Source organism: Mesoplodon densirostris, chromosome X (genome assembly GCF_025265405.1).
Source record: "Mesoplodon densirostris isolate mMesDen1 chromosome X, mMesDen1 primary haplotype, whole genome shotgun sequence".
Classification (NCBI taxonomy): Eukaryota; Metazoa; Chordata; class Mammalia; order Artiodactyla; family Ziphiidae; genus Mesoplodon; species Mesoplodon densirostris.
Window position 1 is genome coordinate 89,054,853 of NC_082681.1, and position 13,010 is coordinate 89,067,862.

Sequence of the window (13,010 nt, forward strand, 5' to 3'; positions counted from 1 at the left end):
TAAATGTAAGACCAGACACTATAAAACTCTTAGAGGAAAACATAGGCAAAACAGTCTTTGTTATAAACCACACCAAGATATTTTTTGATCCACCTCCTAGAGTAATGGAAGTAAAAGTTAAGAAAATGGGACTTAATTAAACTTAAAAGCTTTTGCACAGCAAAGGAAACCATAAAGAAGATAAAAAGACAACACTCAGAATGGGAGAAAATATTTGCAAATGAAACAACAGACAAAGGATTAATCTCCAAAATATACAAGCAGCTCATGGAGCTCAGTATCAAAAACAAAACAAAACAAAACAAAAAACCAAACAATCCAGTTAAAAAATGGGCAGAAAACCTAAATAGTCATTTCACCAAGGAAGACATACAGATGGCCAAGAGGCATATGTAAAGATGCTCAACATCACTAATTATTAGAGAAATGAAAATCAAAACTACAATGAGGTATCACCTCACACTGGTCAGAATGACCATTATTAAAAAATCTAGAAACAATAAATGCTGGAAAGGGTGTGGTGAAAAGGAAACTATCCTGCACTGTTAGTGGGAGTGTAAATTGATACCACCACCATGGAAAACAGTATGGAGGTTCCTTAAAAAACTAAAAATAAAACAACCATACGACCCAGCAATCCCACTACTGGGCATATACCCTGAGAAAACCATAATTCAAAAAGAGACATGCACCACAATGTTCATTGCAGCACTATTTACAATAGCCAGGATATGGAATCAACCTAATTGTCCATTGACAGATGAATGGCTAAAGAAGATGTGACACATATATAGAATGGAATATTACTCAGCCATAAAAAGAAGCAAAATTGTGTTATTTGTAGTGAGGTGGATGGACCTAGAGTCTGTCATACAGAGTGAAGTAAGCCAGAAAGAGAAAAAGAAATACTGTATGCTAATGCATATATATGGAATATAAAAAAATGGTACTGATTAACCTAGTTGCAGGGCAGGAATAAAGAGGTAGACATAGAGAATGGACTTGAGGACATGGGGTGGGAGGGCAAAGCTGGGGTGTAGTGAAAATAGCATCAACATATGTACACTGCAGAGTGTGAAATAGTTGCCTGGTGGGAAGCACCAGCATAGCACAGGAAGATCAAGTCAGTGCTTTGTGATGATGTAGAGGGGCTGGATAGGGAGGATGGGAGGGAGGCTCAAGAGGGAGTGAATATGGGGACATGTGTATGCATATGGCTGATTGACTTTGTTGTGCAACAGAAACTAACACAGCATTGTGAAGCAATTATAGTCCAATAAAAATCTATTAAAAAAAGTAATATTGAAGTGAAACAGAAAAAAATAAATAAAATGAAATAAAAGCCATGGTAGTGGCTACAATCAACTAGGGAAAGAGTACAGAGAGAATCAAAGGGGAAAAAAGAGGCTAAATAAGAGAGAAGAAAGCTATTGTTGGAGGGGAATCAAGGTGGTGAAGTAAGAGTATATGGAGCTCACCTTCCCCCACAAACATATCAAAAACACATCTACATGTTGAATAATTCTTATGGAAAAGTAACTGGAAACTTGCAGAACTCTTATAGAACCAACATTTCAAGAAAGATTCCTATGTCACGAGGTAAGATGGGGAAAAAAGACATTGTAATGGGTCCTGTGCCCCTGGGAGGGATCTAAGAGGAAAAGGAATATAGCACAGGTGTACACTCACCCTGGGGAGTGAACAGTTCTAGACGCAGACTGAGTGTCCCTCTACTGGGGTATTATGAATGGGAGACAAGCCCCATGGCTGCTAGGAGAATCGCTGGGACAAAGAGAAATATTGGAGAAGACTAGACTCCACTCAAAATGAGTGTCTGGGTGCTGGCTTGCCCACAGACAAGGTGGAGATAGCTCTGCACTAGCGGCTGCCATCCCGCATGATCCCCAATCCAAGCTGTGCAAACACACTGGGCTCTCTCACTCCATTCCATGGTTAGGCATGGGATATAGGACAGCAGAGTCCTGAGAAAAGACTCCATCTAGAAACACGGACGTGGCTAGGGGGTCTAGGGTGTGGTCTGGGTGGGGTGGTGGCAGCCATTGTTGGTACTTATCCAAGTAGCACCACAGGCACAGACCAGACCTCTGGCGGCAGTAGTTGCTCCAACCCATGTGACCAACACACTGCATTCCTTACTCCCAGCTGAGTGAACACTCCAACTCCATCCACTACATGCCACATCTTGGAACTGGATCTGGGGCAGACAGGTCCTGGGAGAAGACTGCCACAGAGGCATCCTAGATCTCTGATAGCAGTGCAAACACCTCAGTTTCTGCAGCCACAATGCCCCAACCCTCTACCCCAGCCTAGTGAACAATCTGGCCCCACCCACTCCACACACAGTCTTGCACTAGATCTGGGAAAGACACAAGAGAGGAAGGGATACTAATTCAGGCTGCCTTTGAGCAGAGCCACAGAAGCCTACACAGGTGGCATATAGGTCTTCTGTGACCACACACATGGGTCTCACTTTCTTCATCAATAATTTCCTTGAGGTAGGGAACCCACTCAAAGGGAATGGAGCCTGATTGAGTCCAACACTCAAGGCTTCTACTCCAACAACTGGGGAGCAGGTCCTACCCCTGACAGTGTGGCAATGGCCATAAAGCAGAGAGGAAGTCCCACTACACAACCTGCATAGGCATTAGATTCTTCAACACCAACCACACCCCTTATCAAGGTGATAATGGCCAGCACACCATGAGGAAAGATGTGACTGGCATCCATATCAAAACCAGCCCTCACACCAAAGACATTGGACACACACAGTGTACACAAGTATGCTCCCACATAAAAATACCCCTTCAAGACCACAATAGATAACTGTTTCTCCAAAATTCATAGACACAGAGAAAGTTAAGTAAAATGAAAAGGCAGAGGAATTACTCCCAATTAAAAGAGCAAGAAAAATCCCCTGAAAGAACAAATAATGAAACAGAGCTCACCAGTCTACAAGACCCCAAGTTCAAAAAGTGGTAATAAAAATGCTAACTGAATTAAGAAAGATTATTGATATAAATACAGATTACTGTAATAAGGAACTAGGAACAATAAAGATGAACCAAAGGTACATACATTAATTTCCGAGGTAAACACCAATCTAGAAACAATGAATAAATGACTAAATTACACAAAAGAGTAAGTAAGTGATCTGGAAGACAGAATAATGGAAATCACCAAATAAAAACATCAGACAGAATGACAAATTAAAAAAAATGAGTGCAACAAATGAGATCTCTGGGATAACATCAGATATGCCTAATAGGGGTTCCGGAAGAAGAGACTGAAAATATATTTGAAGAAATTATGGCTGAAAAATTCCCAAACCTAAAGAAGGAAACAGATATTGAGGTACAAGAGAGACAGAAGGTCCCAAAAAAATTAACCCAAACAGACCCACACCAAGACATATCATAATTAAAATGGCAAATGTTAAAGATAAAGAGAGGATACTAAAGGCAGTAAGAGAGAAACAAAGAATCAGTTACAAGAGAACCCCCATAAGGCTACCAGATGATCTCTCTGTAGAAATTTTGTACAATAGAAGGGAGTGGCATGACATATTCAAATACCTGGACAGAAAACCTGCAATCAAGGATACTCTAACCAGCATGATTATAATTCAGAATAGAAGGAGAGATAAAGAATTTCTCAAACAAGCAAAAACTAAAAGAATTCAGCAACATTAAACCTACCCTAAAAGAAATATTGAAAGGCCTTCTCTAAATAGAAAAGAGGCAAGGTTCTATAGGAAAGTGAAATAACAGAAGGAAAAGCAAATATATTAAAGGCTTGAAGATCACTTAAATAAGCCAATACATAGAATAAAAACAACAAAAAATTGTAAAAGTAATTATAATACAATTAACAGCAAAAGGATATGCATGAAGGTGTAAAGCAGGACATAAAAATCAAAAGTTGGGAGGCAAGAAAAATGTAGATCTTTCAGAATGAGTTTGAACTTGAATGACTATCAGTTTAAAGCAAGCAGATATAGTTATGGGTCAACATACTTGAACTCTATGATAACCACAAATCAAAAATACACAAAGTTCTAAAAACAAAAAAAACAAAAAAAACAAAAACAAAACAAACAAACAAACAAAAAAAACCAAAACAAAACAAAAAAAAAACAAACAAAAATACACAAAGATTCACAAAAACCAAAAAGAAAGGAACTCAAGAATACTACAGAAAAAAATCATCAAACTACAAAAGAGAAAAATAAAAAGAAGAAATGAACAAAGAACTACAAAAACAACTGGATAACAAGTGTTAAAATGGCAGTACATACATACCTATCAATAATTTTTTAAATGTCAGTGTAGGCTAAATGCTCTGACCATAGAATGGCAGACATAGAATGGCAGAATGGATAAAAAAAAAAACAAGAACATACAATATGCTGCCTACAGGAGACTCACTTCAGAGTTAAACACACACACAGACAGAAAGTGAGGGAATGGTATAAGATATTTCATGCCAACGAAAACAACAAGAAAGCAGGGTTAGAAATACTCATATCAGACAAAACAGACTTTAAAACAAAGTCCATAAAGATGACAAAGAAGTGCATTATATAATAATAAAGGGATCGGAGACAGCGAGCTGAGCTTGGGGTGCTACCGCTGCCGCTGCCGAGAGCGTGAGAGCGAGGGAGCATCCGAGAGACCCAGCGCCCTTGCACTGGCTGCCGCCGAGACCTCCGCCTTAACCTGGGCCAGTGGGAGCCGCGGCCACCCCTCTTGTCCCCCCCTCGCCTTCCCGGCTGGCAGTGGCGGCTGCACATGCCGGAGCCCGAGCCCAAGCTGGAGCCGGCGGCTGGGGGGCAGGGAGGCGGCTACCTCGGGTCGGGACTAGTCGGCTGCTCCACGGTGAGGATGCTGAGGAGGGGCCGGAGCTTCACTCCATTCTGGGGCGTGGGGCGAGGGACCCCAAAGGTGGAGGGAGGGGGTCCTAGCCGCAGCGATACATGCTGGAGCCAGGAGCGGGGGCGGCACTGAGCGGAGCCGGCCGAGTCCCCCACCTCGCCGCCGCCTCGGCCACCCGCCCGGGGCTGTAGCATCTTGCCCCGGAGTGTATGAGCCGGGACCCCAAGCCCGGCAACCACCCCCCAACCGGGGGGGGCGGGGACCCCGATGTGAAGCAGAGGCCGGGGCAGCGGGGAGAGCAGGACCGGCGCCGCCGTCCTTTCCTTCCCTGCCCCCTCCCCTCCGCCCCCTCGGGGGTCTTCTTTCTCAGCCAGTCGCCGGCCCCCCGGCTCCTCGGCAGGACTCTGGGAGGAGTTCTTAGAACCCCCTCCCCCGCCCCAGCCCCGAGGGCGGCGGGGCCGGGGGGGGGACCCGGGGGTCCGGCTGCAGCCTCCGCCCGGAAGAAACTTTTCAAAAACAAAATCCGGAGCCTCCCAAATGTGACTGTCTGGGGAGAAGTGGCCCGGGATGGGCAGAAGACCCAGCCTGAAGAGACCCAGGAAGAGGAAAAGAGGAGGTAAGCGGGGCCGCCGCCTCGTCTGCTCCGGAGATGCGGAAGAGACCCGGGTGGCCGCCAGCTTAGCGATCCCAGCCCCGCTTCTTCTTCAGTAACGTGCCGGAGCCTGCCGCAGCTGCCGCCTGAGTCCCAAGGAGGAAGGGAAGCACCCCACTTTCTCAGCGCCTGGCTCGTCTCTAAAGTGGAGTCTCAACGAGATTTTTAAAAGGCTCTCAAATATTTGAATGTGAAAACCTTTGCATCTTCTGATAGTCTAGCCAAGGACCAAGAAGTAGCAAGCTGGCTTTTGGAAATGAATCAGGAACTGCTCTCTGTGGGCAGCAAAAGATGATGAACTGGAGGCTCTCTGAGAGGTAACCCTTCCTCAAGCCAGGCAGATGAGGAGCAGATGAATCGTGTGGTGGAGGAGGAACAGCAGCAGCAGCTAAGACAAGAGGAGGAGCACACTGCAAGGAATGGTGAAGTCGTTGGAGTAGAACCTAGACCTGGAGACCAAAGTGATTCCCAGCAAGGACAATTGGAAGAAAACAATAACCGATTTATTTCAGTAGATGAGGACTCCTCGGGAAACCAAGAGGAACAAGAGGAAGACGAAGAACATGCTGGTGAACAAGATGAGGAGGATGAAGAGGAAGAGGAAATGGACCAGGAGAGTGATGATTTTGATCAGTCTGATGACAGCAGCAGGGAAGATGAACATACACATAGTAACAGTGTCACAAACTCTAGTAGTATCGTGGACCTGCCTATTCACCAACTCTCCTCCCCGTTCTATACAAAGACAACAAAAGTGAGTACATTTAGTCTGCTCTTCACCTGAGAAATTTTACATATCCATATTAATTGTAATGAAACTTTGCTCACAGTCTCTGTAGTATTGCAAAATTAATCTTCAGATGTGTAGTAATAAAATGAACAAATTTTTGTTTTACAGAAGGTATTAGAAAGTATTAGAAATAGAAATACTGATAATGGGACAATGTTATTACACATGGAGAGAGGGTATTTGATCCTATTACTATGAAAAATCATTAATATCAAATTTCATTATCAGTTTTGTCCCTGGGACAGGGGTTAGTAGGTTGCATGTAGTGGAGAGGGTTGGAGTGAAACATGGTTTGTGTAGATCAAGTAGTGAAGACTCTTTTCTTATTTACCAAGTGCAGCTGGGCTGGTGGACTGTGTATTCACAGTTGTTACTCCAAGGCACTAGTTACTGGAAGTTACCTCATAATTAGTTTTCTTATTATGATGAATAAGATATATCCTTTGTAAATAGTTTTCTCTTTGTTATGTAAACAAGGTAAAATTACAGTCTGAATATTAGTATTTGGCTGTTGGGGAAATCTGAGTAGGTACTTTTAAAAGTTAAAATACTAGACACCGACATATTTAAGATTATGAAACATTTTTCCTACATTATAAAACAACAAGAATGTATGGTGCTGTCTTCACTGCTTGTTTTCTTCTAGTTATTTTATTAAAGTTAAAGCATTTAGGACCCCCCCAAAATAATAATAAAGGGATCAATAAAAGAAGGGGATATTACATACATCAACATATACACACCCAATATAGGAGCACCTAAATATAAAAAACTAATATGAACAGACATAAAAGGAGAAACTGACAATAATACAATAACAGTAGGAGACTTTATCACCCCACTGACATCAATGGACAGATCATCCTGACAGAAAATCAATAAGGCAACAGAGGTCCTAAATGACAAAATAGGCCAGTTGGACTTAATTGATATCTACAGGACACAACATCCAAAAAACCAAGAATACACATTCTTTGTAACTGTGCATGGAACATTTTTTAGGGTAGACTACATGCTTGGTCACAAAACAAGCCTCAACAAATTTAAGAGTAAATAAATTATTTCAAGCATCTTTTCTGAAGAAGATGGTATGAAACTAGAAATCAACCACAGAAAGAAAAAGAAGAAAAGAACAAACACATGAAGACTAAACAAGCTGCTACTAAAAAACCAGAGTCAGTAGTAAAATCAGGGCACGAGGGAGAAGAGGGTGGAAGAGTAAGACATGGAGATAACCTTCCTCACCACAGATACAGCAGAAATACATCCACACGTGGATATGAGGAGGGGGAAGTGTAAGCTGTGACAAAGTGAGAGAGTGGCATGGACATATACACTACCAAACGTAAAATAGATAGCTAGTGGGAAGCAGCTGAATGGCACAGGGAGATCAGCTCGGTGCTTTGTGACCACCTGGATGGGTGGGATAGGGAAGGTGGGAGGGAGGGAGATGCAAGAGGGAGGAGATATGGGAACATATGTGTAAGTATAACTGATTCACTTTGTTATAAAGCAGAAACTAACACACCATTGTAAAGCAATTATACTCCAATAAAGATGTAAAAAAATAGTAAAACCAAAGAAGAAATTAGACAATACCTCAAGATAAACAAAATGAAAACAAACATTACAAAATCTATGACATGCAGCAAAAGCAATTCTAAGCGAAAGTTCATAGTGATACAGGCATTCCTAAAGAAATTAGAAACATTTCAAATAAACAACCTAACCTACCTCCAAAAATAATTACAGTAAAAAGAGCAATCAAAATCCAAAGTCAATAAAAGGAAGAAAATAATAAAGATCAGAGAGCAAATAAATGTAATATATATGTTCAAAAATTAGAAAAAAATCAATAAAGTGAAAAGCTGTTTTTTTTTGAAAAGCTAAGCAAAATCAATAAACCTCTAACCAGCCTCACCAGGAGGAAAATAAATTGGACTGAAATAAACAAAATAAAAATTAAAGGTAAGAAATAACAACTGATACCACAGAAATAAAAAAAAATATATAAGAGAACACTATTTGTCAACAAATTTGACAATTAGAGAAATTGACAAGTTTCTAGAAACATACAGCCTGCCAAAGCTGAATCAAGCAGAAACACGTAATTTAAAAAGACAAATCACTACAGGTGAAATATAACCTGTAATTTAAAAAATACCCTGCAAACAAATGTCCACGAACAGACTACTTCCATAGGAACTTCTGTCAAATATACAGAGAAGAATGTATACCTATCCTTCTCAAAATATTCCAAAAAATTGTAAAGGAGGGAACAGTCCTAAATTTATTCTATGATGCCACCATTACCCCAATAGCAAAACCAGACAAGACACTACAAAAAAAATTACAGGCCAATATAATTGATGAATATAAATGTAAAACTACTCAACAAAATATTAGCAAAATGAATCCAACAATACTTAAAAAGGATCATACAACACGATCAAGTTGGATTCATTTCAGTGTCACATGATGGTTGAACATATGCAAACAAATGAATGTGATATTCTGTGTCAATCAAAGGAAAGGCAGAAGCCATGTGATCATCTCAATAGATGCAGAAAATGCATTTGATAAAATTCAACATTGATTTATGATAAAAACTCTCACCAAAGTGGATAAAGAGGGAACATACCTCAACCTAATAAAAGCCATTTTTGACAAACCCATAGCCAAAATCATACTCAATAGTGAAAACCTGAAAGCCTTCCCACTAAATTCAGGAACAAGACAAGGATACTCACTTTCACCACTTCTATTCAACACTGGATTGGAATTCCTAGCCACAGCAATCAGACAAGAAAAAGAAATGAAAGCTATCCAAAATGGAAGGGAAGAGGTAAAACTTCATTATTTCCAGATGACATGATACTCTATGTAGAGAACACTAATGTCTCCAAACAAAAACTTATAGAACTAATAAATGAATTAGGCAAGGTAGCAGGATACAAGATTAATATACATAAATCTGTTGTATTTGTTTACACTAATAATGATATATCAGAAACAGAAAATTTCTTTAAATCCTCTTTAAAATTGGCTCAAAAAATAAAATGCCTAAGAAAAAACTTAATCAAGGAGGTGAAAGATCGATGTAATGAAAACTATAAAACATAGAGGAAATTGAAGATGATTGAAAGAAATGGAATGAGAGCCAATGCTCTTAAATTGGAAGAATTAATATTGTAAAAATGGCCATACTACCCAATGCATTCTACAGATTTAATACAATCACTATTGATGAACCCATGACATTTTTCAGAGAACTAGGACAAATCGTCCTAAAATTTATAAGGAATCACAAAAGGCATAGAATCACCAAGTCATCTCTGATTAAAAAGAATAAAGCTGGGGACATAATCTTCCCAGACTAGAGACTATATTACAAACTGCCAATAATCAAAACAGGTCACCAAAGCCAGTCCTGGCCTCAAGGAGGAAGCTCATGCTCTGTACACGCAGCTGATACTGGTGCTCCCGGCAGGGCAAGAGTGGAGCAGAGCTGCCAGGCACCAGAGCTGAGGCAAGCACTGACACACCGCTGGTTGGAGCTGCTGTTGGGTGAGTGGCTGCTATACATAGCAAAGCATGTTGTGGTCAGATCTGCCCAGTCATGGAACAGAAACATTTGTTGAATGGAAAATCCATAAAAGAAAGCTCCTGTGAAAGCCTGAGACAGACGATAATTTCAACACTATTCAGCCGTGTGGCTAACAGAGTTGGGATGCTCCAGCTGGGTGTCAGGCCTGTGCCTCTGAGGTGGGAGAGCCAAGTTCAGGACATTGATCCACCAGAGACCTCCCGGCTCCACATAATATCAAATAGCAAAAGCTCTCCCAGAGATCTCCATCTCAAAGCTAAGGCCCAGCTCCACTCAACAACCAGCAAGCTCCAGTGCTGGACACCTCACGACAAACAGCTAGAAAGACAGGAACACAACCACACCCATTAACAGAGAGGCTGCCTAAAATCATAATAAGGTCACAGACATCCCAAAACATACCACTCGACGTTGTCCTGCCACCAGAAAGAAAAGATCCAGCCTCATCCACCAGAACACAAGCACTAATCCACTCCACCAGGAAGCCTACAAAACCCACTGAAGCAACCTTAGCCACTGGGAGCAGACACCAAAAAAACCAGGAAATACGAACCAGCAGCCTGTGAAAAAGAGATGCCAAACACAGTAAGTTAAGCAAAATGAGAAGACAGAGAAACAACAACAGATGAAGGAGCAAGGTAAAAACCCACCAGACCAAGCAAATGAAGAGGAAATAAGCAGTCTACCTAAAAAAGAATTCACAGCAATGATTGCAAAGATGATCCAAAATCTTGGAAATAGAATGGAGAAATTACAAGAAACGTTTAACAAGGACCTAGAAGAAAAGAGCAAACAAACAAGGATGAACAACACAATAAATTAAATTAAAAATTCTCCACAAGGAATCAAGAGCAGAATACCTGAGGCAGAAGAACAGACAAGCGACCTGGAAGATAAAATACTGGAAATAACTACTGCAGAGCAGAATAAAGAAAAAAGAATGAAAATAATTGAAGACAGTCTTAGAGACCTCTGGGACAACATTACATGCGCCAACATTTGAATTATAGGGGTCCCAGAAGAAGAAGAGAAAAAGAAAGAGAATGAGAAAATAGTTGAAGAGATTATAGCTGAAAATTTCCCTAATATGGGAAAAGAAATAGTCAAGTGCAGGAAGCACAGAGAGTCCCATACAGGATAAATCCAAGGAAAACCACGCAAGACACATATTAATCAAACTATCAAAATTAAATACAAAGAAAATATATTAAAAGCAGCAAGGGAAACACAACAAATAACACACAAGAGAATCCCCATAAGGTTAACAGCTGATGTTTCAGCAGAAATTCTGCAAGTCAGAAGTGGCAAGATATATTTGAAGCAATGAAAGGGAAAAACCTACAACCAAGATTACTTTAACCAGCAAGGATCTCATTCAGATTCAATAGAGAAATCTAAACCGTTACAGACTAGCAAAAGCTAAGAGAATTCAGCACCACCAAACCAGCTTCACAACAAATGCATAGGGCACTTCTCTAGGCAGGAAACACAAGAGAAGGAAAAGACCTACAATAACAAACCCAAAACAATTAAGAAAAGTGTAATAGGTACATACATATTGATAATTACCTTAAATGTAAATGGATTAAATGCTCCCACCAAAAGACACACACTGGCTGAATGGATACAAAAAGAAGATCCTTATATATGCGGTCTACAAAAGACCCACTTCAGACCTAGGGACACAAACACAGTGAAAGTGAGGAGATGGAAAAAGATATTCCATGCAAATGGAAATCAAAAGAAAGTGGGAGTAGCAATTCTCATATCAGACAAAATAGCCTATAAAATAAAGTTTATTACAAGGGGCAAAGAAGGAAGCTACATAATGATCAAAGGATCAATCCACGAAAAAGATAAAACAATTGTAAATATTTATGCACCCAACGTAGAAACACCTCAATACATGAGCCAAATTCTCACAGCCATAAAAGGAGAAATCAACAGTAACACAATCATAGTAGGGGACTTTAACATCCCACATTCTCCAATGGACAGATCATCCAAAATGAAAATAAAGAAGGAAACACAAGCTTTAAATGATATATTAAACAAGATGGACTTAACTGATATTTATAGGACGTTCCACCCAAAAACAACAAAATACACTTTCTTCTCAAGTGCTCATGTAACATTATCCATGATAGATCATATCCTGGGTCACAAATCAAGCCTTGGTAACTTTAAGAATATTTAAATAATATCAAGTGTCTTTTCTGGCTACAGTGCTATGAAACTGGATATCAATTACAGGAAAAAAAATCTTTAGAAAATAAAAAAAAACAACACACTGCTTAATAACTAGAACTCAGTGAAGAAATCAAAGAGGAAATCAAAAAATACCTAGAAAAATATGACAATGAAGGCACGATGACCCAAAACCTATGGGATGCAGCAAAAACAGTTCTAAAAGGGAAGTTTATAGCAATACAATCCTACCTCAAGAAAAAAGAAACATGTCAAATAAATAACCTAACCTTACACCTAAAGCAATTAGAGAAAGAAGAACAACAAAAAATATCCAAAAGGTAGCAGAAGGAAAGAAATCATAAAGATCAGAACAGAAGTAAGTGAAAAAAAAACGAAGTAAACAATAGCAAAGGTCAATAAACATAAAAGCTGGTTCTTTGAGAAGATAAATAAAATTGATAAACCACTAGCCAGGCTCATCAAGAAAACAAGGGAGAAGACTCAAATCAATAGAATTAAAAATGAAAAAGGAGGGAGGAAGATGGCGGAAGAGTAAGGCGCGGAGATCACCTTCCTCCCCACAGATACATCAGAAATTCATCTACACGTGGAACAACTCCTACAGAACACCTACTGAACGCTGACAGAAGACCTCAGACCCCCCAAAAGGCAAGAAACTCCCCACATACCTGGGGAGGGCAAAATAAAAAAAGAATAAACAGAGACAATAGGATAGGGACGGGACCTGCACCCATGGGAGGGAGCCGTGAAGGAGGAAAGGTTTCCACACACTAGAAGCCCCTTCGCGGGCGGAGACTGCAGGTGGCGGAGGGGGAAAGCTTCAGAGTAGCGGAGGAGAGCAAAGCAACAGGGGTGTGG

General features: G+C 40.4%; 1 protein-coding gene across 1 annotated transcript; it reads left to right on the plus strand.

Annotated features, from left to right (window-relative positions):
* Positions 1-5,800: 5,800 nt before the first annotated feature.
* On the plus strand, positions 5,801-6,328 carry LOC132482754 (F-box/WD repeat-containing protein 7-like). Its single transcript, XM_060088122.1, is given in 1 exon segment — positions 5,801-6,328. A coding segment is annotated over 1 exon segment (528 nt).
* The last annotated feature ends 6,682 nt before the right edge of the window (positions 6,329-13,010 follow it).